The sequence below is a fragment of the Trichoderma atroviride genome, chromosome 5 (genome assembly GCF_020647795.1).
Source record: "Trichoderma atroviride chromosome 5, complete sequence".
Classification (NCBI taxonomy): Eukaryota; Fungi; Ascomycota; class Sordariomycetes; order Hypocreales; family Hypocreaceae; genus Trichoderma; species Trichoderma atroviride.
Window position 1 is genome coordinate 1952332 of NC_089404.1, and position 27876 is coordinate 1980207.

Genomic DNA, 27876 nt, shown 5'->3' on the forward strand with positions numbered 1-27876 from the left:
TTGACTTGAATTGCGTTGCCTGCCTGGACGCAGACATCCCATTTTGGTTAACGACTCTTTATTTGCCTGTGCGTCTCTCTCTGCGTCTTCCTCCGTGCTACTTACAGGCACAAAGCCTCCTGACTGAGCGCCTAGCTGCGGACTTTACACGAGACCCGAATGCTAACGCGCGACATTTGCCAGAGGATCATGTTTTAACTCTTCGTCATCATTTGCATTTGCCTCGTCTGCGGTTTGCCAAACCGTCTCTGCTCAGCTGGATACTGCAGAAATAAATTCGCCAACTGTTCTCCCGTCTTTAGCCCCTCTTCTCTCTCTCTCTCTCTCTTTTTTTTCTTCTTCAACTACCTACTCTGCTCTTCACCCCGTCTTGACCCGGCCGAAGAAGCATGCTCAATATGTCTGGGAGCCACGTCGCCGGAAACCGCAACAGCACCCCTGAAGTCAATGCCACTCCTTCTCTAAGACCGCCGTCTTCTCGAGCAGTTGGCTCTGGCAGCTCGCTGCGCGCGTCTGCCGACATGGCGGCCATATCAGGGACCTCGTCGGCCAACCGCATCAGGCCGTCGTCCGACTTCTACGGCCAGCCTCAGCAGGGCGGCCTTGGCCCTGCCGGCCTGGATATCGATTCGCAGGACAAGATTGCCCAGCAGTGGATTGCGGACATCGACCAGTATGAGACGACGCTGGAGGAGATGGCTGCCGCCACGCTCGACCAGGACTTCAAGGACGAGCTCAGCGCCATTGAGCAGTGGTTTCGGGTGTTGAGCGAGGCTGAGCGCACGGCCGCTCTGTACGCCTTGCTGCAACAGACCACTCAAGTCCAGATCCGCTTCTTCATCCAGGTCCTCCAGCAGATGGGCAAGAACCATCCCATGTCTGGCGTTTTGTCCCCCGCGACCTTTGATAAAGGTATATCCTTCTCGCGAAATCGACTCTCGAACCTTGCATGCTAACGTTTCCGCAAGATCCGATGTCTAGTCGGCTTAGCGATGCTATGAACAAGCTCAATGTCGACTCGGCCCGAAACTCGTTCGCTCGCAACTCGGCCGTGTCATCGACCAAGCGACACTCTGGCCTTGACGCTTCCACGATCAACGCCATGTTCCCCGACGCCGCTGCCGCTATTGCAACGGAAAAGGCAAAGTTCACTCAGCAAACCGGGAACCCACCTTCGTCGAATCGTAACAGTTTGGCCCTCGACCCACGAACCGCAATGGCTGGACCTAATATTGCAGCCGCCCCTCAGGAATCTAGGGAGGGCAATGCTGCCTCGGCGGCGTCACCGTGGGCCAGCGGCGGAGATGCAGCGGCGTCTGCCAAAGCAGGCTCGTCCCAGACTCCCATGGGCCAATTCGTCCAGCCTCCGGCGTCTGCAGGACTACGATCACCACGGCCGCCGCAGCTGACTAGCAATTCCACTCTTCAAACGACCACCTTGACGGCTCGCGACAAGACCCCAGCTGATTTGCCTCTCCTATCCCCATATGCGAATGGAGGTGGCAGCTGGGCTTCCATGGTCAATACTCCAATGGCGCCGACTTTCAACACCGGAAACTCTACTGGCCAGGCCGATATGATTGCCAACGCGACTGCAATGAAGCTGGCTGCGCTTTCGACTGTCAACAATCGTTTCGCTCTCGATGACGTTCGCAAATATCGGAGGGCTAGATCCAACGATGCTCCGGGCAATGCACACAGCCAAATGCCCCCTACGCCGTCGCAAATCAACTTTCCCAGCGCCAACGTCGTGATGATCAACGAGCACGGGCAGGTCATGACCCGTGACCAACTAATGGCGCTCCAAGCTCAGCAGGGCCTCAGCTTTGGAGGGCAGCGATCTCGCCCCAGCTCTCCGGGTCTGCCTTTGCAGGCTGGGATGGGCCCCATGTCGCACTTCACTTCGCCTCAGCATAATGGCTTTCTTAGCGCATACGATGGTTCTGGGTTGATGTCTGGTGGCATACCGCCCGTCGGCTTGGGGCAGCTAGGAATCAACACTCACGAAGGCTACCTCTCAGACCACTCTGACATGGTCCGAGGCCGTTCACCGAGAGGACGACGGGGAAGCTCCAAGCCTCCGGAAGATCCCACCGATCCCACCCTTCTTCAGGACATCCCTAGCTGGCTCCGTAGTCTGCGACTACACAAGTACACGGATAATCTGAAGGATATGAAATGGACGGATCTGGTCGAATTAGACGACAAGGCTTTGGAGGACCGAGGCGTAAATGCTCTCGGAGCGCGACGCAAGATGCTCAAGGTCTTTGAACAAGTCAAAGGTGAGTGACTATCAACCCAATATTTCCCCTAAACCTATACCCACGATTCTAACGCAAGTGATGCAATAGAAGCCAAAGCAGAAGGCAGACTAGCATAAGATCAAGTTGGTGTAACGCAGAATGACGGCACGAGCGCTGGCTACTTATTACTAGGGTTTGTATTAAGGAGTTATAATTACGAATTATACACTACGAAATGGTATGACGAGAAGAAGAATATGCTATCATCACAAGATTTTAATATAAACATTACATATAAATTACATTATAACAAAAGTTTATACACTCTAGGGTGGAGGCTCAGAAATAGCATTATCATGTTTTATTCAATTTTTTTGCTCTATTTTTCAAACCATAAAATAGTTGGTCAACCAGATGAAAAACTCCATTATTGTCCGGGTATCATGTCAAGATTTAGGTCTTGGGGCCTTAATTCCTCTAATTCCTCTGTCGTCGTTTGGAAACTACTGATTTGTAGAATGCCTTGCGTCCTGACCTCTTCTTCTCCTGTATGTCGGAGTATTTGGACGCGAGCTTGTTGTCATTATGAGCAACCATGACGCCCTCTAGCAGTGTTTGCTTTCTCTCCTTACGGCCAAGTCTCGCGCTGAATGGGTCGGTTGGACTGGCAATGACCTTGCCCACCTGCGAATATACGGGGGGCGCTGGCTCGGAGGTTTTTTCTCTGATGCTTAGGGTCTAGGACATTTCGCATGCGCAAGAGTTGCCAGTCTCTCTTGAACTCTGCCGTCATGTTTGTTTTGGGAAGATCAAACCAGTCAGCCCCTGCTGTGTTCTGTTTTTATACGTTAGCAACGAAAAGTCCTCGTACCAGTTGCGTAAAGAGGTAATGAGCGTAAAAGGGGACTTGAGTCGCTTGGTATTCAGAGTAACTATGATGATAAAAAAAATCAGGAGCCACGGGACGATAGCCCAAGACGGACGTTGTCCCGTGTCATTGTGCCTTGCGGCTAACTTTCATCTTTATACCGGCAATCTCATTGCAAAGACAAGAGGGACATGAGAGAGAGAACAGGAGAGAACAAGGAGTAATTTGTATCTGCTTACCTTACCCTTCCGCTGTGCATCCATCTTGGGCTGCGGCACGCGGACTTGAGCCAATTCTGGCGTGGGAGCTGCTACAGCCTTAACAACATCCTCTCCTCCCACTGGCTTCGCCGTCGAAGCTGTTGAAGCTTCCTTGGCGACTATGCGGCCACCGCTGAGGCGCTGCTCGGCTTGCTGTAGGAGCTCCTGGATGTCATTGTCGGCAAAATCAGCCATAATATGACCTTGAATCCGCGACAAGGAGATCAATTGCCAGGTCTTTGTGAGGAAAGCGCTGGAGGGAAAATTTTCGAGAGAAAATGGCCCTGGTTCTTTTGTAAGAGAAAATAAATGCTGGTGGTTTTTTTTTTTTTTTTGGTTTATGCAAAGAAGTGGATTGATCCCATTACAAGAATTTTTTTTTACCAGCTCCCCACCATCACCACCCAAAAAACACGAATTATGTAATGCAGAGGATCACGGCATGGCGGGAATATTTATGCAGCTATCCCGAAAGCGAGGCAGCTAGCCGCCCTAGCTGATTCCGGCTAGCCATGGCTGCCCAGCGAATAAGCTGCTCCAGTCGTGAAGCAGCTCTGACAACATCATCCAAGGTCTCGAGCCCAAAATCAACAACGCGATCTGCCTGTTACACCGATAACGCGCGCTTGCTGCACCTGTTGGGAATTTTTTTGCTGATGCGGTTGGCCTGAGTCTTGCCGATAAACAGAGACGTGCTTCCACCTTCGCCTTTGTGTATGTATATCTTGCCTGTGATGAGTTATCGATGCCGGCCTCTGATGCGATTTAGTACTCGTAGCTTGCTTTGCCGCACCACCAACCTCGCTGCTTCATCTACACAACGTTCAACAATGGAGTCGCAAAACCAGTCTGCGCCAACCCACCCGTCACATAACCGGCCGGCACCCGTCTACGATCCCACGCAAGGAGGACACTATGGTTCGTAGCTCTTCTCTCTCGCTGAGCGTCTGCTGCTGAAATGCTAATGCGCCCCGCATAGGTGCCTGTGCTGCTGTTCGTATACTTGCTTCAATGGTCTGTTTGGCCATGCCATCCTTGCTTGCTAACAACAGCTACAGCTTGCCTCGCAAGGCTTTGCACCGGCCGAGCTATACACCGGCCCCTGGGCAAATGTTTGTTTCTCTCTCCTTGTGCGTTTGCTCCGCGCTTCTGATGGCTGACTGCTGGGCGGCTTCTAGGTTCACCAAGGACTCACAGGACAGTACAAGGATATCCTAACAACCTACTGGCAGCAGACAATCAGCCACTTGGAAAGCGACACTCACGATTACAAGATCCACCAGCTGCCCCTTGCGCGTATCAAAAAGGTCATGAAGGCCGACCCAGAGGTCAAGATGATTTCCGCCGAAGCACCGATTCTATTCGCCAAGGGCTGTGACATCTTCATTACGGAACTCACTATGCGCGCATGGATCCATGCAGAGGAGAACAAGCGCCGCACTCTGCAGCGGTCCGACATTGCCTCGGCACTTGCTAAATCCGACATGTTTGATTTCCTCATCGACATTGTCCCTAGAGAAGAAGCTACAGCACACGCCAAAAGAACCACCACCCAGCCCTCCGCCGCGCAGCCAGTCCCCGGTGGCGCCCAGGCACCAATGGCCGGGCACCCAGGCATGGCTCAGGCGCCTAGCCATCCGTCTGCCCACCCAATGGCCACCGCAGGTTACATGGACGCGCATGCGCTCGGCGCTGAGCAGGACTACAGACAGCCCCCCAACATGTATCCTGGCCAGGTTCCCCAGGGCCCTCCCGCTGCCGCCTATGGACAGGCCCAGCCACAAACGGCTATCTATGGCGAAATGGAGGGCATGTATCCATACTCAACAATGCAACCGCAACAGGTAAGTCATTCCTGCCACAACTTAACATGACCCTGCTAATGGTTGATAGGCACCAATGCAGTCTGAAGAATTCGAATAGGGCTCGCTTCAGTTTGAACCGGCAGTTGACGAAGAGCCACCAGCATGGGACCAGTGACACAACAAAATTCGTTGGATCAAGTCATCTTCTGCCTACCACCTCCCAAGTAATGTGGGGAGTCTCCAGGCGGGCAAGATATCAGGCATATTTTGCGACCTAGGGACACATGTAAACAACAGTTTGCTTCATTTCATGATGGCGAAGCGAGACAGATTGGAAAGCGGCGCAGTTCTCGCCGAAGGTTGTGCGGTAGGAGTCAGCCTACACTATATGTTAGTTTTTTTTTTTTTTTGTTTTGTTTTGGGTATATCTCGTTTGGTTTTCAATTGTATGGGTCAACACATACTTTTCAAGTAGCATCGGCCCATTGAGGGGGGTCAACTCGGCCATATTTCTTGTTGCGGATTGAAATATCATAGAACTCGTCATGATTATCCGACTGCATCAGATTTACAGTCTGCTGAAGTTCATCGAGATTTTCACGTAGCATCTGTCCGTTTTCTAAGCTCCCGACAAAGTCGGTAAGATAGTTGACGTCTTGTGCCAAAGCTGACACTCCATGGCCGTTGATGTGTCGAACTTCGGATGAAAGAGGCAGGGCCTGTTTTGGTCAGTCAAAATGAAATAAATAATCACTTTTTGTTTTAAAAGGAGACTCGATAGGCAGCTTACCAATATTTTCTCGGCTGCGTGGCTCAGAGCATCAAAATAAATCAATTCTTTAATCTCTCTAGGCAGCCCCAGAAGCGTAGAATTCATAATGTTGGACAGATATCGAGTAAGAGTTTGCATGTAATTGCTGGGCTCCGTCTGCACTGCATTTGCCAGCCTATGTAATTGGCTTGATTAGCTCCTGCGATCAGTTCCATAACCAAAATGTCTTCTTACCAGTCGTATTCTGCCGTATCCACAAGATCGTCAATTTTTGAGTTGACTAGCTCGAATATTCTCTTTTCGGCAGTCTTTTTGTTGTTGCGGAATTCCTCGGTCGCATTCAATCTCAAAGGACCGCCCGCCGAAGTGGTAGACCTTGCTCTGATCAACAGCTGTTCCAGCTCACGGCACGCTATCTCAAAGTGCTCTAAATTGATGAGAATCTGCACAATCTGTCCTAAATATTGAGAGCTCAGACGCTCCACAAGAGACTTGCAAACTTTCTCACTAAGAAGCTCATCTAAAGACTATTTTATTGGTCAGCCGCCTATTCCACTGAACCGAAACATAGAGAGGAGAGCGTCAAGACCTTTCGGAGCGTTTCATCAATAATATCCGAGTGCTGAAAGTGGTCGTCAAGGAAAAAGTAGAACTGGTTCAGAAAGTTTCGGATGTCGATACAACAGAGGGGGTACATCTGAGAAAATGGTAAAACACATGGGAATCTACATATCATCGTCAGCATCTGCGCATCCTGGAGGAAAAGGATAGACTAACGCAAGTTCCTCCGTAGGTCGATCTGGTGTGAACCAGCTGACATTGATCACTTTCTCGTAGTCGCTAAGCGAGTTGATAGCCATTGGCATGTAGTCGTCGGTGGAAACAATCTATCAAGTTTGTCATGTTGGAAAAATGAATGTTCACTTTGGAATAGGGGGGGAAAGAAAAAGAGAGAGGGAGAAGTAAACATCTGTACTGACCTCTTGAAAGTCTTCACTGAATCGACGCTTCAGCAGCTGGGCATACTTATCGAAGAGCTGTAAGAGGAAATTATCAAGAGTAGAGACGGAGTATCCCCAGCCCTAAACGCAGTCAGTGATTGTCAAATCAAATCAGTTGTTTTTCCTCCTTTTTTTTGTCCTTCCTTTCTTTAACTCGTTTCACACGGGTACATGCTTACTTCCATAGTCTGAATGAACATGGCAATAAAGCCCTTGATTTTCAGTAGCACTTCGGCATTATCGATACCTGTCAGCGCTTTCGTCGTGATGGCTATAGCTGCCGTGCACATGGAGTCCCAAAGTTCTTCTACCTGTTGTGTTATGTTAGAACAAAACTGATTGCTTCGAAATTGTAAATCGCAGACTCACATCAACCACAGAGCGCAGATAAGGCACGCGCCCCATTGTTGCCTTTTCTATAATTGCGAACCCAGCTATTCCCTCCAGTAAGCTGCTAAGAGATGATTCATCCTCAGCTAGCAGATCAATCGAAGTCGGGATAAGAAGATCTTTTTTGCTGACGCCTAGTAGAGGCGTATTCCGATCGAAACCGGTCGCTATGTCCAAGAGCATCGTGGATATGAAGAGCTTCAAACAGTGGTGTAAAATCGACTTGCAACTCTTCATTGTCGAGCACGTCAAATTCTTCATTCTCATCCGCAATAAGTTCAATTGAGGAGTTTAGCTTGAAATTCTCCAAGAACTTCTCATTCTCGATTCGCGCCCTCTGCCGCGACCTCCGCATCTCGGTATGATAAAATGCGACTTCTCCCAAAAATTGCGAGGTTTCACGGATCCGAAAAAGCCAGGTATTCAAGTCAGACATGACCGCTTCGGAAATTGCCCTCCGCGAGGCAGGGAGGGACTTCTGGATAACATCTGCCAAACGATGCTGAGTCGCATACCGGTTCTGAAGGATAGAGACCAGATGTTCGTTCTGCAAGTCTTCCAGCGACTTGAGGGCAGAGTAGTACTTCTTTCGGCGGACAAGTTCGTGGGAGTGGTTGACGGCATGCAGCACTGTAAGAGACTCGCGGAGAGCATCTGCCGCGTCAGCGATGTTCTGGCGCACAGCCTTGGTGTTGACGAGGGCGCCTTTTTGCTCAGCAAGCTTCTCAGTGCTGGCTTGAATCGACTGGTTGAGCTTGAGAATCTCGGTTGTGAGAGTGACGGTCCCCTCGCGTACTTCCTGCAACCTGTGGACTGAGTCCAGAAACTCTTCGTGCTTGGTCAATCCGATTCGCTCGATGTCTGCCTCGCGGTCTTCGGAATAGCGAGACAAGGATTGCAGCAAAGCTGGCGTCCGCCGCGAGTTTGTAGCATCTTTGAGCACAGGTATGAGGTGGTCAAGATAGTCGGAATCAGAGGTTGACAGGATGATCTAACACTTTGTTAGGCTGGGCGGCTGGAGAGCAGTGTAGGTATGATGGAACCACGAACGTGAGGAACAGCAGACGTGTAGTCATCTAGAGCACCGTGCCGACGAGGCATTGTTGCATAGTGGCTCTGGAGACACGCCTCTGTAGTCCGGTAAGTCTGGGGATAGGTAGTCGGATAGGTAGAAGCGGACAAGATCAATGAATGGCTAGGGCGAAGATGCTGGTGCAGATACAGATGCAGATGCAGATGCTCTACCGCAGTGACAGACAAGCTGGTACGGAGCTTCGGCGCTAGGTGCCAGGTCCAGCAGTCTAAGGTCGGGTGGGTTAGGATGGCCTCAGGTGCCCCTGGCCGGACTCAATTCCCTTTGAAAATGCACCCCAAGATGTGCTTCGGGTTAGATGACCCTATTTTAGGAGAGCATCGTGCTATTAACATTCGATTGGTCTCAGACATGCCATAGATTTTGCTAGAACTAAACATCTTTCGTCATGAGCGATGGCTTTCCCATTACGGGCCCTATTTAAGGGCCCGTATCAATTGCTTCATTGTGCTCAGAGCTGTGCTGCCGCTATTAGCGCTTGATTAGCTGCAATACAGCCAGGGATCCCACATCTTAGGGGGCCGTGCCGTTGCTATCTGTACCTACTAGAAGGTACCCCGCGCTCTGCCTCTGGTCCCTAATTCGACCATGGCCTCATCTCGTCCACGTCCAACCAGCTCGCCCGTTCCGAAATCTCCAGATCGCCGCCATGTCTGGGGATTCAAGCCTGGTGGGCTGCTTGGTTGAACGGCTCTCTAGCAGGGTGAGCACTAGATGTCCATTCCAGCCCGTAGAAACTCTAACGTTGCGAATGCCGGCTAATCTAGCTTTATACGCTCTTGCGCTACGCATAGCTACCGCACGTCACCGGAACGAGCAGCCCAAATCCCCTGGAGGATGAAGTGCTGCATATCACGAGGTCGACCCTCGTTGACCTCAGCAAGGCGTCCATCGACACGACCCTCGAGTCCCTGGTGGCATTGCTCGAAGATCTCGCGCGTCCCTACCATGTCGTCTCGGAACACCCAAGTCTGGTCTTGTCGTCGGAGCTCTTCGTGCTGAGCCTTGCAGCAGACTGCTGCTCTGCCCATTGGGCCGCACAGCCCAATTCTCGCAGCAGTGGCACAGCTTTGCCGTCTGCTACGCTGGGCGAGAGGCTTGTTGTCCGGACCTTCGACGCGCTCAAGGATCTGCTGGAACCGATATCCGAAAATTATATGCTCTCGGCGCAAGCTCTCCTGGATCAAAGCCCCGAGCCTGGTGCCAGTGTGGCTTTCTCGGCCAGTGGAACGCCACAAGATACCCTTTACGATGCAGCCGACACCAAAACCTCCCTTACTTCGTACTTGAAAGAGGTCGAAGCTCACGTCAAAGTGCTCGTGGGATATGTCACAGCGTCCAGCTGGTCCCATTCATTTAGCTACCTTAAAAGTGTTATATACAGTGTCCGCGTTGCGGCGGCGGCAGATATAGGCCCAGAATCCGGGAGCAATCAAGAGTCGGAGAGAGGCTCGCTCATCATTGTGCAGCTTGTCTCCTCTTTCTGGGTTGATAGTGCCAGGCTTGGCTCCATCATTCAGGAGTTTTGTTCGAGCTATCTTCACTTTCGAAAGTCATATCAAAATGCTGTCGCTGCTGCCATACCATTATTAATATCTCGATGGATTGATCGGTATCCGCAAGAATTCACACACCTCCACCGCCTCCATAGGCGGCTTGATGGAGGCGCAGACACTCTTTTTGATATGACACAAACCGTGACTGACGCTAGACGCAAAATGCTTCTCTTTCCTCTTCAGACGACTCTCCTTTTCCTTATGCCCGATGTTTTCGAGGTTGCTAGTAACATGAGAGAGGTCAGGGGCGGCAACATCATGAAGAAAGTCTCGTTTCTCGATGGATTGCGTAAAGCTATGAAGAATGGAAATGAGCAAGCAGGATACTGCGTCATCTCTTTGCTCCGCGCTGCTCGCCATTTCAATGCAGAGAGCGACTCTGCCCTTGTCAGTTATGCAATGGATGTGCAGGATGAGGTGCGGGATGCTGTCTTTCGCCATTCTGCTACAAACTCGCTCTCAGCCCAGTTTGACCACAATATGATCACTGCTGCTTTCATTACTTTGGCACATCTAAACTTGGACGTGTGCATTGACACTGTCCTCGATACGTGTATCTCACCTTCATCGCCATATAGGTTCAAAGTTGCAGTCATACAAGCATGTTGTCATCTTGCGAACCTACCAGACTCTTCCAAGTACAATGAACTATTCAACGATGCACTTCCCTTCATTCAATCACAGTTAAAGGTTTGCCTCCTCTTGATATCTCCCACTGCTGACGGCACTGACTGCTATTAGGCTTGTGTTGCTACTCAATGGGACTCGGCAGCTATTCTCAGTAACGAGGTCATAAACATAGCACGCAGCATCCTCAAGTTCCTAGGCGCTCTGCCTACACCATTGATAAATGAACTGACTCGCCAATCCCCGACAATTGATACTCTGGGGCCATTTATATTCACTGTAATATCATCCAACAAGACCATCTGCCAGACAGCAACCGAGGTTGCTGAGCGGCTCTTCGCAGAACACCCAGATGCTATCAAGGCATTTAATGAGCACAGTCATGGCGAAATAGTTGAACTGCGGGAAACATTCTGGACTCGAAGGTAAAAATCAAGCGCGCATCTTGCTCGACATAAGCTGATACCCCTTTTAGCTCCAAGGTCATATTAGAATTATGTGAACGAATGGTTCACCCTAGGCTTCCTGAACTGACGACACTGCATGATTACCTGAAAGCTCGTCTTACCATATTGAAGAATATACCGGTAAGACTTCTTAATTCATTGCCCCGTAATTCCCTATATTAATAACCATTTCTGTAGGAATTGACTCGACTTCCTGACGAACTCCCTGATATGGTAGCCGCATCGTCAAAATTAGAGACTGTTCTCTTAGTATCTCTTTGCTCCGCAGATATTGACGTTTGTCAGCTTGTGACGTCCTGCATCGGCCTGTTTCTTGCAGAGTGTACTTGCATCAGTGAATTCACTGAGTCTGTCAAATCATCGGCTTCCGTTCTTCGTAACGGCGATATTTTCCGTGAGATTGCTTCGCCAGCTTTCCGCTTTACGGGTCTGGTCGCTTTCCAAAAGCGTATTCGAAATCTCCTGCGCCGCATACAGTTTCCGACATTGGGCATACTGAACGCTTGGGAAATGGCATTCGATCGTTGGATCTTTCTAGTCCAGAAGGTCTCTACACTCCATCCGAATTCTGTTGACGATCGACTTCTATCAGAGTGGCGAAACTTTTCAGGATTTCTTGCGTCTCTTGGAGGGGCTTGTACCGCGGGCCAGGCCAATGCCGCAGAGGATCCTTCACTCCAAAATCTGGCATGGATTGATCGATCCCCAGCTGAGCAATCTGAAGAGTCCTCTCTTAAACGCTATCTCAAGCTAGCTATTCAGCTCCTAGCGTGTGCAAACGTCAGGGTTCGTGAAGCTATGCGAGAGATTTTATCCAGCGAAGTGTCTCCTATACTCTACCCTGCTTTATTCAAAGCTCTCGAGTCAGAATTGGAAGTGCTATTTGCTGGTGTCCTCGCTCCGGCAGATACAGCTCAAGAAACCGACATCATATTTGCAGAGCAGGCTGCTTCTTTATTAAAGACTTTGGTCGAAAGACTAGAAATCCCTGCGGATTTAACTGCTGCTTCGTCTGTTCATTTGGGCCTTATAACACTGAATTTCGCCAAGTTCATTGATGGAATTGCAGACACTGCAAATACCCTGCGTGTTGAGATTAGGGTTTGTCAGTTGTGCGAAACTGTGACAAAGCGGAAAGAGCATTTGAACCTTCGTGATGACGTGCATATTCGAAATCAGGTCCTTGAGTACATCATAGGTTGGATAGACCGACCGCGATCGCCGCAAGTTGATCAGACCGGTTTGGTTGGGAGACAAGATGATCTGAGCAGGGTTCAAAAGGACCTTGACAAAGCTTGTCTAAGAGCTCTCGCAAATCTCACTTTCCGCCTCCCGCTACAGCCTGCTGACAGCCAATCGGACGTTGGGATGAGCGAGATGAAGTCTCAGATGTTCCATACCTACTTCAATCGATTTCTTTCCCTTTTGAACCACGAATCGGCCGAAGTGAGCAGATCGGATCTTGCTGCAACGCTTCCTGGTCGAGATGAAGCCATCTCTAACTCAGACTTAGCCATTACTATCCTTTCTAACCTACTGAGCGCGAATATTGATGTCGGTTTGAAGCATTCCATCAATATCGGATACCATGATAATGTTGAGATTCGAACCGCATTTGTCAAAGTTCTATTCAATATCCTCGTCCAGGGAACCGAATTCAGTAATTTGACAGACTCGGCTGTGAGCAAAAAATACGAGGAAGTTCTAGAGGTTTGTTTTCTCAGGTCCGATTTGGGTCCATCATGCCGCTAACTTTTTGGATGAAGTTGATTACAAAAGATTTATCATTTTCCACATCAATGAGCGCCATCTGCCCAAGTACAGAAGTCGATGAACTCACAATCTCCCTTTTAACCGTATTCGAGCAGAGAGGCCTTATTTTCGATCTTTTTGAGGCACTGATCAGAGCTGAAATAGAGCAAACCGGTGAGTAACATTGATCTTTACACTCATCAACATTTAACCAAGTGTGAACTAACCTTTCTCCCAGAAAATGAGGCAGAAATTCTGCGGCGGAACTGTGTAGCAACCAAAATGCTGTCTGTCTATGCTAGATGGAAAGGCTTTGCTTATCTACAGGGGACCCTTCACAAAGTTCTTGAACGACTCATGCTCACCTCACAAGATTTAGATCTGGAGCTTGATCCCACCAGGGTTGGCACTCAAGAAGAACTAGAGAAGAACGCCCTTCAGCTTCAGATTGTTGCCAAAGTTTTCATGGACGATATTTGTGCTTCTGCTTCCAATATACCCCCATCGTTCAGAAAAATATGCAGCATAGTGAGTCTAACCAAAGCTTGGTCATTACTGGTTAATAGCTCTCACACAATCAATAGATTTCCGATGCAGTTTTGCACCGTTTTCCCAACGCCAAGTACACTGCCGTTGGCGCTTTCATCTTCCTCCGGTTCTTCTGTCCTGCAATTGTTGCTCCGGAGGTAGAAGGACTTGTATCTACGCCGCCATCCAAAGAAATGCGCCGAGGGCTGCTTCTTATCGCAAAGATAATCCAAAATTTGGCCAACAATGTTCTGTTTGGGACAAAGGAGCCCTATATGTTTCCACTTAATCTCTTCCTGGTCCAAAACATTCATGTTGTGATAGGATTTTTGCGTGAAATATCGGTAAGCAATTTGCAAACTGCCTTCTTATGTAGGTAAATAAGCTGACAGCCCAGAAGATTCCACCAAGCCAAATGGAGGTCACTGTCAACAAAAAGGCCATTGATTTCGGATCTTGTGTGGCTCTACATCGATTCCTCTATGACCATTGGGACCATCTTCGGCAAATTCTCGTCTCCAGAGATAGTAGAGAATTTGTAAGATCACCCGGAGAGCATGCTCATGGTCGGTCACCAGCCATAGAGCCACTTCGCAATCTCATTTCAAATCTTGGCCCACCGCCTTTGGCCATATCATGGAACCGCCCTCAAATTTCAACCAATAGCCCGCCTTTGTATTCACGATTTCAGAATTTCATGCTTCGTAACGCTTTTCGAGGTACGGAGTCTTACTTGACATCTCGTGCCGTGTACGATGGTGGCGAGAGTAAAGTAAGTTGAACTGACTGCTCTTCAATTTCAAGACATTCCCCCTTTACAAATATCGGTGCATGTGTTGATGCATTCTTAGGATGGACTTTCTATTATTTGCATCATTCTGCGACATATTGAAGCCGACAATATTGATTACGACACAATGCTTTATTGCTTTCTAAAGGTTGGTTTCCTACTCTTTCTATAGCACTCGGTAGATGCTTAGCCTGCCGATATAATACGACGACGGCGTTATATTGGGCTTACAATACGATCGTTAACGATCGAGTCTTTCCGAGAAGGAAAATACTAACTATTAGACAGATTGCGAGCAGGCTCTGGCACGAACCTTTCGGCGTCTTCGTAGATGCCACTTCTTACAATGGACGGAACGACCCCCAAGACGATTTTTTCAAAATGCTAGATCTTCTTACTCCCTCAGAACTCGCACTTAATATGACAAGAATTTATGTCTATAACATGAACAGTGCTTTCAGGTAAGTTACAAGTGCTTCTCCAGCTTTCGTATTGCTACTGACGACACATGTATAGGAGATGTTTCCGACACCTTTTGCGAGTATCCACCAGGACCGACAACAGTGCTTTCCATCCAAGAAACGTAGAGTATCATCTGATAGGCAGCCTTCAGGATCTTCAAGCCCATTTTCATCTCAGCCAACTCCATCTTCCAAAGGAAACGATAAGCGTTGTAACGGATACACGTTACATGTTTCAACCCATCACAAGGCTTTCTAAGTCAAAAGGAAAGGTGGAGGTCGTTATCAAGGTGGGAAGCCAGTTTGTTCAGGTAGCAACAACTAAGAAACAGGAGGTCTTGTCTGGCTTCCGTCTCAGTACTACTGTCAATGACATATTCCGGCTTGGCGACGTAGAAGAAGCAACAACGTCACTGCAGTCAGAAGATGACTCTTCCTTCGGACTTCGAGCAGATGGGGGGAAAATCGTGATGTACTTCACCAGTCCAAAGAAAGCGGACGTGCTTCAGACCATCCGCAGCGCCAAGAACAAGCATGGAAAAGAGAATCGCACCTATAAGCCCTTTGAGAGACTAATGCGTCCTCAAGACGTGCCCGGTACACTACTCAACCTGGCCTTTACTAACTTATTAAGTTCTGATCGCTCCCTGAGACTAGCATCTTATAATTTGCTTGGAGCATTGTGCAGAGCCTTCAAATTTAGCGCAGATGCCAGGCTGTCTTGTGCAAAGGGTGAGTACTAAGCAGACAGTCTTGTGTGATTCATTTGCACAGGCGATTCTCTGATGCTAATCCTGTGAACCAGACATCTCTGTCCCCATTGACCCCACGAAATTTGTAGCTGAAATTAGCAGCATTTTAGCAGCTACACAGCCTCAGCTCACATCTGACTTCTTAACCGAATTTTTTGTCGGATGGGAGAGCTTTCCCGATGAACAAAAGCCACTCAGCTTGGCATATATGTCACCGTGGCTTGCCGGTCTTCGAACAAATGTTTTAACCAGTGAACAAGACAGTGAAAAGGGAAGGGAAAAGGTCGCTACACTGCTAAGAAAGCTCATCGACCTCATTGTTCTAGATCAACACCTTTCTTATGCTCTACAACATTTTGTGCTGCCATCAATTACCACCGACGAGCTACTGCTGGACATATTTCTTGATGAGCTCATAAAAACCGCTTTGAGCTATGGAGCTCATGAAGACTCATTAGACATCATCTCACCTGTCATTGTTGGTATTGGCACTGCCTCTATCAGAGGAAAGATATTCTCTCGGCTTCGCAAATCCCTCAACCGTTCGTCTTTGAGGCCAACGAGGTATCTACAAGACAGCCCAGTATGGGCAGAAATCTGCGTCCTTTTGCAATTTTGCGTTGCACTGTCGTTTGATAGTGGTGTTCAGTCACGGCTATTCTTACCTGAGATCTTCCACATCGTAACAATGCTGGCAAACACAGGCGACAACAGCGTTCGCTCACTTGTATATAAGCTACTGGTCAACTCTATCCATTCAGTGTGTACGGCTTTCAACCTAGACGAGGCCAAACTCACAAAACTAAAGGCGGATCTTGACCTTCTCTGCGAGCCTCGAGGAGATGCGTTTTCTTTGACATCTGCGACCATGCGAGATGGTGCTTCTGTATCAACGGCACATGACTCAAATGCGACTTTGGCGGCCACGGAAAGCCTAACTGTCGTTTTATTTGACATATGTTCGACAGCGGCACCTTCAGTTGACTTAGCCAATAGCTGGAGGTCACGATGGATGAGCCTTGTTGCAAGTACAGCCTTCCAAATCAATCCAGCCGTGCAGCCCAGGGCCTTTGCAGTAATGGGATACTTGGCCCGTGAAGAAGTAGATGATGACTTACTTTACCAAGTTCTTGTCGCTCTACGCAACAGCATTGGCCAGTTTGGTGAAGATGGGAATAGCGAAATGCTGGTTTCTATCGTTACCTCGCTGTCTAAAATGATGATAAAACTACCCTCTTCATCTCGCTACGGCCTTCAGCTGTTCTGGTTGGCCATTTCTCTTGTTCGACTTGTGCCCATTGGCCTCTTCAACTGCACAGCTCAGTTTCTTGAAGCTGTCTTGACCAATATTGGTGCTATGAACGGTGCTACATGTGAAAAGATAGTGTCACTTCTACTACAAAGCCGCGCCCAGCTTGAGGAGGCAGCGCTGCCGCTTGACGATGCATATGGAATCCACTTCGATTTCGAGAACTTTCATTTTGCGGTTTGTGCTTGCCTTGTCCGCGGACTCACCGACACGTCAACACGCCCGGCAGCAATGCGCGTCCTTTCTTCGTTCTTCGAAATTGTCAATTCCACACCAACGCCCCGAGCACCCAAGGATGATCCTACGACAGATTCACTGCCTTATCTTGCCCTTATTTCGGCAAGGGGCGTGTTGCATGAAGACTATAGAGACGGCCTTTGGATAGCTGGGATCAACGCAGAAGGCGTCGGTGATACAACTGCCTTTAACAGCCGCCTGAAGATGGAGAGTGTAAGAGATGAAGATTTACTGCTCATCTCTGCTATTGAATTAGTTGACTTTCAGTATCTTGAGGAGCGAGTTCAAGTCCGGAGCTTGCAATGGCTTAACGATATAGCTTTGCAGCGACCTTTGGTGTTTGAACAGTTGTAAGTGCCCATTCGATGGTTCATTGGAGTAAGTTGCGTCCTTTGACTGACTTTATGTAGATGTGGTGCATTACCACCGTTGATTGAGGATGTACTATTGCATAGCCAGGATAGTAGTGCTCTTAAGGCTGCGAATACCTTACTGCGAACAATATCATCGAAGATAAGTTTCCAGGACAAGATGGCCTCCACGGATATACTGATAGATAAACTGCATAATATGGGATTTGCAGGATTATCACGATTCTCTTCCCAGGATCTAAGGGAAGATATTCGACAAGCATGTTTTAATTTAACCGAGAGGTTAATTGAGGTAAGATAATTCTATTATATACTTTTTTCTTAATATACTAATAACTATAGTTAATAATTATATAATTGTTTATATATTAGTAAATAAAAATATTAAATTATTTTTATATTTAAAATATATAATAATTTAGTTCCTAGATCTTAGGTTAATCTTGTAAAGTACAAGGAATAAAATATTAAAATATAATTTAATTATATATTAAAAATATTTATATTATTTTAATTAATATTTATAAATTTAATTGATTTTTATAAAACTTAAAAAAAATATTACTTTTTTTTATTATTTATTATTTTATTAAATAATAATAATTATATATTTTTTATATATTTTTAATTTAATTTTTTATGTTATTTAATTTATTAATATTAAATTAGTAAAATTATAATTAATTTATTTTTATTTTTTATTTTATTTTTTTTTATTAAAATTAAAATTTATTTTTAATATAATTATATAAGTTTAAAAAACTTATAATAGCTAGTATAATAAAAAACTATACTTAGCTCTTAGTTTAATAACTAGGTAAATAAAAATATTTTAAAAAAAAATACAAAAATTATATTTAGCTTTATTAAATTTAATAATACTAATAATATTAGTTTATTAAAATTACTTATAAGATTTAAAATAAGGTTTTTATATTAGAAATAAAGTTTTTTACTAATAACTTAATATAATACTAAAGTAATTAAAAAACTACTTATATAAAAGCTAGTAAATATAAAAAGTATTAATAATTCCTTAGAAAATAAAAGAAATTAACCACTAAGTACTATTATAATATATAAGACTTTAATATTAATAAAGAAAAGTTTTATATTATTTCTTTTTTTTAAAAGGTTAACTTTATAAAAAAAGTAATATATTTTACTTAAGATATTAAAATTAGTATTACTTATAATATAATAAGGTAATCTTATAATAGTAAAATAATCTTATAGCTAATTATAATTTTTTATATATAAATAATAAATAGTAAAGGGAAATAATAAAGAAATAGTAATAATTATTAAATTAAACTAGTTATAAAAGTAAACTATTAACTAGGCTAAAATTAATAAATTTAAAAAAGAAAAGTAATAATATAATAAGTAAAAAAGTAAAAAAAGTAATACTAAAGGGCCTTATATATTTAAAAAAAAATTAAAAAAAATATTAAATAAAATAAATATATAATAAAAGGAAATAATAATAATAATAAAATACTAAAAAAAAGTTTAATAATAAGTTATAATAATAAATAATTTATTTTTTTATATTTAAAAGGAATTTTTCTTTTATTAATTATATTATTATAATAATTATTTTAAATAATATAATAAATAATATTTTTTTATAAATAAATTATTTATTTACTTATATTTTAATTAATAAAATATTATAATTATATTATATTAAAATTTATTTTTAATATAATTATATAAGTTTAAAAAACTTATAATACCTAATATAATAAAAAATTATACTTAGCTTTTAGTTTAATAACTAAGTAAATAAAAATATATAATTATATTATATAAATTTAATTATATTTATAATATATCAATTTCTTTTAAATATAAAAAAATAAATTATTTATTATTATAATTTATTATTAAAAATTTTTTAAGTATTTTATTATTATTATTATTATTTTCTTTTATTATATATTTAATATAAAATTAAGTTAAGTTTTTAACTAATAATAATCTTATTTAATATTTTTTTAATTCTCTTAGGTATATAAAGCCTTTTAGTAATTATTTTTTTTATTTATTATATTATTATATTATTATTTTTCTTTTTTAAATTTATTAATTTTACTTTAATTAATAATTTACTTTTATAATTAATTTAATTTAGTAATTATTATTATTATTTTATTATTTCCTTTTATTATTTATTATTTATATATAAACAATTATAATTAATTATAAAATTATCTTAAATTACTATAAAATTATTTTATTATATTAAATAATATAATATTAATATTAAAGCTTTAGATAATAAAATAATATTTAATATTTTAAATTATACTTAGTAATTAATTTCTTTTATTTTCTAAGGAATTATTAAAGGTTTTTATATTTATAAGTAAGCTTTATTATTTTATAATAAAAAATAATAAGTTAATAAATAAATAATACTTAAGATTAGCTTTTATATAAGTAACTTTTTTATTACTTTAGTATTATATTAAGTTATTAATAAAGAATTTTATTTTTAATATAAGAATTTTATTTTAAATTTTATAAGTAATTTTAATAATTTAATATTATTAATATTATTAAACTTAATAAAGCTAAATATAATATTTTTTTTAAATATTTTTATTTATTTAATTATTAAATTAAAAACTAAGTATAGTTTTTTATTATATTAGTTATTATAAGTTTTTTAAACTTATATAATTATATTAATTTCTTTTAAATATAAAAAAATATATTATTTATTATTATAACTTGTTATTAAAAAAATTTTTAGTATTTTATTATTATTATAATTATTTTTTTTATTATATATTTATTAAGTTTAATTACTTTTATTTTCTTTTAGAAAAGTAAAAGCTTTTTTTATTACTTTTTTTCTTTTTTTACTTATTATAAATTTATTTATAAATATTCTAGTTTTTTTTAATTTTAATTTAATTATTAAACTAAGCTTTAGTTATTTATTATAATAATTTAAGTTTAATAGTTATTATTATTTTTTTTAATTTCTTTTAGTTATTATTTTTATATAATTATAGTTAATTATAAAATTATTTTACTATTATAAAATTATTTTATTATATTAAATAATAGTTTTTTTTATTAATATTAAAATTTTATATATTATAATAATACCTAATACTTTAAATTATACTTAGTAATTATTTTATTAAGAAAATCTTCTTTTATTTTCTAAGAAAAAACTATTAAGTTATTTTATATTTATAAGCTAGCTTTTATATAAGTAGCTTTTTTATTATTTAACTTTAATATTATATTAAGTTATTAATAAAATAATTTATTTTTAATATAAAAATCTTATTTTAAATCTTATAAATAATTTTAATAATTTAATATTATTAATATTATTAAACTTAATTAAAATTTATTTTTAATATAATTATATAAGTTTAAAAAACTTATAATAGCTAGTATAATAAAAGATTATACTTAGCTTTTAATTTAATAATTAAGTAAATAAAAATATTTAAAAAAAAGTATTATATTTAATTTTATTAGGTTTAATAATATTAATAATATTAAATTATTAAAATTACTTATAAGATTTAAAATAAAAAATTTATATTAAAAATAAAGTTTTTTATTAATAATTTAATATAATATTAAAGTAATAAAAAAGCTACTTATATAAAAACTAGTAAATATAAAAGGCTTTAATAGTTTTTCTTTAAAAAATAAAAAAAATTAATTACTAAGTATAATTTAAAGTATTAGGTATTATTATAATATATAATACTTTAATATTAATAATTATTTAATATAATAAAGTAATTTTATAATAGCTTAGGATAGTTTTATAACTAATTATAATTGTTTATATATAAATAATAATTAAAAAAAACTAAAAAAAAAATAATAATAACTATTAAACTTAAATTATTATAATAAATAGCTAAAGCTTAACTTAATAATTAAATTAAAATTAAAAAAACTAAAATATTTATAAATAAATATAATAAGTAAAAAAGGAATAAAAGTAATAAAAAATACTTTTACTTTTTTAAAAGAAAATAAGAATAATTAAATTTAATTACTTTAATAAGTTAATAAAAAAAATAGTTATAATAAGTAATATAATTATATTAAAAATATAATAAAAGGAAATAATAATAATAATAATAATAAAATACTAAAATAAAGTTTAAAAATAAAGTATAATAATAAGTAATTTATTTTTTTATACCTAAGAGAAATTATTAAACTTAATAAAATTAAATATAATATTTTTTTCTAATATTTTTATTTATTTAATTATTAAATTAAAAGCTAAATATAAATTTTTATTATATTAGTTATTATAAGCTTTTTAAACTTATATAATTATATTAAAAATAAATTCTAATAATAATAATTTAATAAATTTAATAATAAATATATTTAAAAATAATAATAATAATAATAATATAAGTTTAAAAAAATAATAAAAAGTAATAAAAGTAATAAAAGTAATAGAAGTAATAAAAGTAATAAAAGTAATAAAAGTAATAAAAGTAATAAAAGTAATAAAAGTAATAAAAGTAATAAAAGTAATAAAAGTAATAAAAGTAATAAAAGTAATAAAAGTAATAAAAGTAATAAAAGTAATATAATTTAAAAAGTTTTACTTTAATAGTTTTTATATTAAGCTTAAAATATAATTATATTTTTAAATATTAATATATAATAAAACTTAATTACTTAAATTTAATTATATAAAGTAACTTAATACTAGTAAAAAATTAACTTAAAAGTAATATACTTAATAAAAAAAACTTTTAATTAAATAAAAAAATAAATAATAAAAGTTTAATTAATTAAAATTTATTATTTTAAAATATAATTAGTAATTATAATAGCTTAGTTTTTTAAAATTTATAAGTAACTTAACTAAATTAAAAAAAAATTCTTTTATTTTCTAAAACAAAATTATTATAGCTTTTTATACTTATAAGCTAGCTTTTATATAAATAGCTTTTTTATTATATTATATTAAATTATTAGTAAAAAACTTTATTTTTAATATAAAAACCTTATTTTAAATTTTATAAGTAATTTTAATAATCTAATATTATTAATATTATTAAACCTAATAAAGCTAAATATAATATTTTTTTTTAAATATTTTTATTTACTTAATTATTAAACTAAAAGTTAAGTATAATTTTTTATTATACTAGCTATTATAAATTTTTTAAACTTATATAATTATATTAAAAATAAATTTTAATTTATTATTTTATATATATAATATTATTAATTTATTTTTTTTATTTTTTTATAAATAAAATTATTTTTTATTTTATTTATATTTAATTATTTTTTAAAATATTAATAAATTAAGAAAATAATATATTATTTTTTATTTATTTATTAATTAAAATTATTTATTTAATTTATTATTTATTATATAAATATTTAATTAAATTATTTTAAATTATATTTAATTAAAATTTAAAAATAAGTTTTTTTATTTTTAAATAAATATATAAATATTATTTATTATTTATTATATATTTATAATAAATTTTATTATTTTTAAAATTTATATAAATTTAAAAATTTAATTTTAAATATTTTTTTTTAATATTTTTTATTAATATATATAAATATTATTATTTATTTAATTATTTTTATTTAATTAAAATAAAATTAAATTTATAAAACTTAAATTTAATTATTAATTAAAAAATAAATAAATAATTTCTTTTATATTTAAATAAGTAATTTTTATAATATTATATTATATTTTTTTAATAATTAAAGTAAATTAATATAAATATATTTTTTATATTTAAAAATAATTATATTTTTATTTATTAAGTTATTAAATAATTATTAAAATTATTAATTTATTAATTATATTAAAACTATTAAAATTATAATTAATTACTTAATTTTTTATTTATATTTAAAATTATTTATATTTATATTTTTTATATTTATTTTTAATATTAATTTTTTTAATACTATTAAAATTTTATATTTATTTATTAAAAAATTAAAATAAAATAATAAATTAAAAAAACTTATAAATATTATTTAAGTATTAATAAAAGTTATATATTTTTTATAATAATTAAAATTTTTTAATTAAATTTTAATTAATAAATATTATAAAATTTAAGTTTTTTATTAAAATAAAAAAAATAAAACAGTTTTTATTAAATTATTAAAATAATATTTATTTATTATTTTTATTAAAAATTATTTTTAATTTATTAATAATAAATTAATTTTTATTTAATAAAATAATAATATAATTTTTTTTATTAAATAAAATAATAATATAATTTTTTTTATTAAATAAATATATATAAGTTTTTTAATTAAAATAAAATTTATTATAATTAAAATAAAATTTATTATAATAAAAATAAATTTTATTTAAGATTTTACTTAAGTAATTTTTATTATTTTTATTTATTTATTTATATAAATATAATATATATTATTGTAATTTTTTTTTATTTATTATTTTATTTATAAATATTAATATAAATATTAATATAATTATTAATATAATTATTAATATAATTATTAATATAATTATTAATATAATTATTAATATAATTATAATTATATTAAACTTAATTTATTAAAATAAAATATATAAGTATTTTATTAATTTTATTAAATTATTACTTAATAAATTTATTAACTTAAGTAATTTTTATTAATATTAATAATTTAAAAAACTTTAAAAATTTATTTATTTTATTTATTTACTTACTTATTTAAAAAAATATTATATAATAATTTTTAATAAATTATTTTAATATAAATTATTAAAAATATTATTTATTATTATTAAATTAATTATAATTAATAATTTAATTAAAAAATATTTAATTTTATAAAATAAAAATATTTATTATATAATTTATATAAGTTATTATAAATTATTAAATTTTAAATATATAAAATAAATAAAAATTAAAAAAATTTATAGAATAATTAATAAATTAATAATAAAAGAAATATTATAAATATTAATTTTTTAATATAATTATTATTAATTAATAAAATATTAAATAAATAAATTTATAAAAACTAATAATAATATAATATATAATATATATTTATTATATAATTATATTATAATTTTTTATTAATTTTTTTTAATTTATATAATAAAAAGCTTTAAAAAAAAATATTTTTTATAAACTTTTATATAAATTTTATATTTACTTTTTTTTAATTTATATTATTTATATAATTACTTTTAATATTATATTTTATTTAATTTAATATACTTTTATTAATATTAGTAATAACTTAATTATAATTTCTTTTAGATATAAAAAAATAAATTACTTATTATTATAACTTATTATTAAACCTTTTTTTTTAGTATTTTACTATTATTATTATTATTTCCTTTTATTATATATTTAGTATATACTTTATAATATATAAATTATATTACTTATTATAATTATTTTTTTTACTAACTTATTAAAGTTTTATTTAATATTTTTTTAATTTTTCTAAGTATATAAAGCCCTTTAGTATTACTTTTCTTACTCTTTTACTTATTATATTATTACTTTTCTTTTTTAAATTTATTAATTTTAGCTTAATTAATAATTTACTTTTATAACTAGTTTAATTTAGTAATTATTATTATTTTTTTATTATTTTCTTTTATTATTTATTATTTAAAAATTATAATTAATTATAAGATTATTTTAAGTTATTATAAAATTATTTTATTATATTTATAAAGCTTTTTTTTATTAATATTAAAGTCTTATATATTATAATAATACTTAGTAATTAATTTCTTTTATTTTCTAAAAAAAGAATTATTAAAGCCTTTTATATTTATAAGCTAGCTTTTATATAAGTAGCTTTTTTATTATATTATATTAAGTTATTAATAAAAAACTTTATTTTTAATATAAAAATTTAATATTAAATTTTATAAGTAATTTTAATAATTTAATATTATTAATATTATTAAATTTAATAAAATTAAATATAATATTTTTTTTTAATATTTTTATTTATTTAATTATTAAACTAAAAATTAAATATAATTTTTTATTATATTAATTATTATAAGTTTTTTAAATTTATATAATTATATTAAAAATAAAGTTTAATAAACTTAAATAATTATAATAAAAACAAGTTTATAAATTATAAGCTTTTTATTAATTTAATTTTATTATAAATACTTATAAGTATTATTTATTTACTTTTAAATATATATATAATTATATATATATATATATATAAAAATTAAAATATATTATTTTTTTTTAAATTTTAAATATAAAAAATACTTATAAATATAATATAATTTTTTTTTAATATTTTTTAATAATTAAAATTTATAAATTTATAAATTTATATAAATATTTTTTAATTTCTTTAAGTAGTTTTAAAACTTATAAGTTTATAAAATTTATATAAATTTAATAAATATTTTTTAATTTTTTAAGTTAATAAAAGTTTTTAAATATTATAGTTTTATAAGTTTTATATAAATTATTTAATTTTTTTTAAATAATTTTAAAATTTATAAATTTATAAATAAAATTTATATAAATTTAATAATTAATTTTTAACTTTTTAAATTAATAAAAGTTTTTAAATATTATAATTTTATAAGTTTTATATAAATTATTTAATTTTATAAGTTTTATATAAATTATTTAATTTTATAAGTTTTATATAAATTATTTAATTTTATAAGTTTTATATAAATTATTTAATTTTATAAGTTTTATATAAATTATTTAATTTTATAAGTTTTATATAAATTACTTAATTTTATAAAATAATTTTAAAACTTATAAATTTATAAAATTTATATAAATTTAATAAATAATTTTTTATTTTTTAAGTTAATAAAAAAAAGTTTTAAATTTTATTAATTTATAAAGCTTATATAAATTTAATATTTAATTTTTTAATTTAATTATATTTATAAATTTATAAAACTTATATAAATTTAATACTTAATTTTTAACTTTTATAATAAATTAAATTAAAGTTTATATTTTTAATAAATTTATAAAACTTATATAAATTTAATATTTAATTTTTAAAGTTATTATATATAACTTTTTTTTAATATTTTCTAATATTAATTAAAACTTATTAATATAATTAATATATTAATAATATAAGTATTAGTTTTAATATAATTATTTATAAATTTTAAAAAAGGTATATTATTATAATTACTAATTATATTTAAAATAATAATTTTAAATTAGTTAATATTTAATTAATATTTTTTAAGTTATATAATATAAAATAAATTATTAAAAGTTAATATAATATTAAGAACTTAAAAATAATTATAATTATTAATTTTTTATTATTTATTTTTTTATTCTAATTTTATATTAAAAATACTTATTTAATAAAATAATTATATATAACTTTTTTTTCTTAAATACTTATATTTTTTTAATTAATTTTATTATTAATATTATATATTTTAAGTATTTTTTTACTTTTATAATTTAATTCTTTTATATTTTATTATTATTTAATTTTTATTTTATTTTATTATTTATAAATTATAAATTAATTAAATTTCTTATTATATTATTATTAGAAAAGTATTTTACTAATATTTTTATAATTTTACTTAATACTTTCTTATTATTAATTAATTATAACTTTTTATAAATATATATAATAATAAAAATAATTTTAAAAAGTTATTTTATATTATTACTAAAGCTTTACTTTTTTAAAAAGTTATTAATTATTTTTTATTTTTATAAATAATTAGTTTACTTTTAAATTATAATATATAATAAACCTTTTATAACTTATAATATAATTAATTTTAATTATTAATTTAATTAAGTTTTACTTTTATAATTAAAAAACTTTTAATATTATTTTTTTTTAAATTTATTATTATTATTTTTATTATTATTATTTTATTTATATAAGTTTTAAAAAACTTTTTAAAATAAGCTATTAAAATATTATATTTATTATAAATAATAAAAGCTAAAATATAATTTTAATAAATTTTAAAATTTAAGTTAAAATATTTAATTATATATAAATTATTATAAAAGCTAATTTATAAGCTTAATTAATAATAAATTAAATTAAAAATATATTTTAATATATTATAAGTAATATATTAATATTATAAAAACTAATATATAAGTTATAAATAAAATTTAAGTTTTATTATTATATTTTAATAAATATAATTATTATAAGTTAAATTTTTTAATATTTTAAAAAATTTATTATTTTTATTATTTAATTTTTTTTAATTATTAACTTAAGTTTTAAACTTTTATTTATATAATATTTAATTATAAAATAACTTAAGTTATATTATTATATATATTTAATAAGTTATTATTAAATAAAAATATTATATAAAATAATATATTAATAAAAAACCTTTTTTTTATATTATTAATTAATAATTTATTTTTTTAATTATTTTACTTTTAATTTAAGTTTAAGTTTATATTTTAATACTTTTTTAATTTTTTAAAAAAAAAAAAAAAAAAAAAAAAAAAAATTTTTTTATAAATAAAATAAAATTTTATTTTTTTTATAAAAAATATAATATTTTTAAATTATTAATTAACTAATATAATTAAAAATCTTT

General features: G+C 33.0%; 6 protein-coding genes across 6 annotated transcripts; 3 read left to right on the forward strand and 3 right to left on the reverse strand.

The window, feature by feature from the left end:
• Positions 1 to 398: 398 nt before the first annotated feature.
• TrAtP1_009884 (uncharacterized protein) lies at positions 399 to 2380 on the forward strand (the record flags this gene model as incomplete). The annotated part of the gene is made up of 3 exons (XM_014091074.2): positions 399 to 912; positions 969 to 2282; positions 2352 to 2380. 3 exons carry the CDS (start codon positions 399 to 401, stop codon positions 2378 to 2380), a joined length of 1857 nt encoding a protein of 618 aa, XP_013946549.1.
• A 491-nt stretch (positions 2381 to 2871) lies between these two features.
• On the reverse strand, positions 2872 to 3566 carry TrAtP1_009885 (uncharacterized protein; the record flags this gene model as incomplete). The annotated part of the gene is made up of 2 exons (XM_014091073.2): positions 2872 to 3078; positions 3351 to 3566. The coding sequence occupies 2 exons, from the start codon at positions 3564 to 3566 to the stop codon at positions 2872 to 2874; spliced, it is 423 nt and encodes a 140-aa protein (XP_013946548.2).
• A 635-nt stretch (positions 3567 to 4201) lies between these two features.
• TrAtP1_009886 (uncharacterized protein) lies at positions 4202 to 5294 on the forward strand (the record flags this gene model as incomplete). Its single annotated transcript, XM_014091072.2, has 5 exons — positions 4202 to 4289; positions 4351 to 4364; positions 4430 to 4483; positions 4550 to 5215; positions 5265 to 5294. 5 exons carry the CDS (start codon positions 4202 to 4204, stop codon positions 5292 to 5294), a joined length of 852 nt encoding a protein of 283 aa, XP_013946547.1.
• A 349-nt stretch (positions 5295 to 5643) lies between these two features.
• On the reverse strand, positions 5644 to 7354 carry TrAtP1_009887 (uncharacterized protein; the record flags this gene model as incomplete). The annotated part of the gene is made up of 8 exons (XM_014091071.2): positions 5644 to 5895; positions 5967 to 6123; positions 6183 to 6475; positions 6538 to 6673; positions 6726 to 6835; positions 6929 to 7030; positions 7129 to 7260; positions 7319 to 7354. The coding sequence occupies 8 exons, from the start codon at positions 7352 to 7354 to the stop codon at positions 5644 to 5646; spliced, it is 1218 nt and encodes a 405-aa protein (XP_013946546.2).
• Positions 7355 to 7433: 79 nt separating this feature from the next.
• On the reverse strand, positions 7434 to 8440 carry TrAtP1_009888 (uncharacterized protein; the record flags this gene model as incomplete). The annotated part of the gene is made up of 2 exons (XM_066114484.1): positions 7434 to 8330; positions 8390 to 8440. 2 exons carry the CDS (start codon positions 8438 to 8440, stop codon positions 7434 to 7436), a joined length of 948 nt encoding a protein of 315 aa, XP_065970580.1.
• Positions 8441 to 8905: 465 nt separating this feature from the next.
• On the forward strand, positions 8906 to 17742 carry TrAtP1_009889 (uncharacterized protein). Its single transcript, XM_014091070.2, has 15 exons — positions 8906 to 9135; positions 9227 to 10678; positions 10730 to 11040; positions 11091 to 11202; positions 11260 to 12792; positions 12849 to 13008; positions 13073 to 13362; positions 13419 to 13706; positions 13763 to 14134; positions 14214 to 14300; positions 14441 to 14613; positions 14669 to 15345; positions 15419 to 17261; positions 17322 to 17574; positions 17625 to 17742. Exons 1-15 carry the CDS (start codon positions 9082 to 9084, stop codon positions 17637 to 17639), a joined length of 7620 nt encoding a protein of 2539 aa, XP_013946545.1. The 5' UTR covers positions 8906 to 9081; the 3' UTR covers positions 17640 to 17742.
• Positions 17743 to 27876: the final 10134 nt, after the last annotated feature.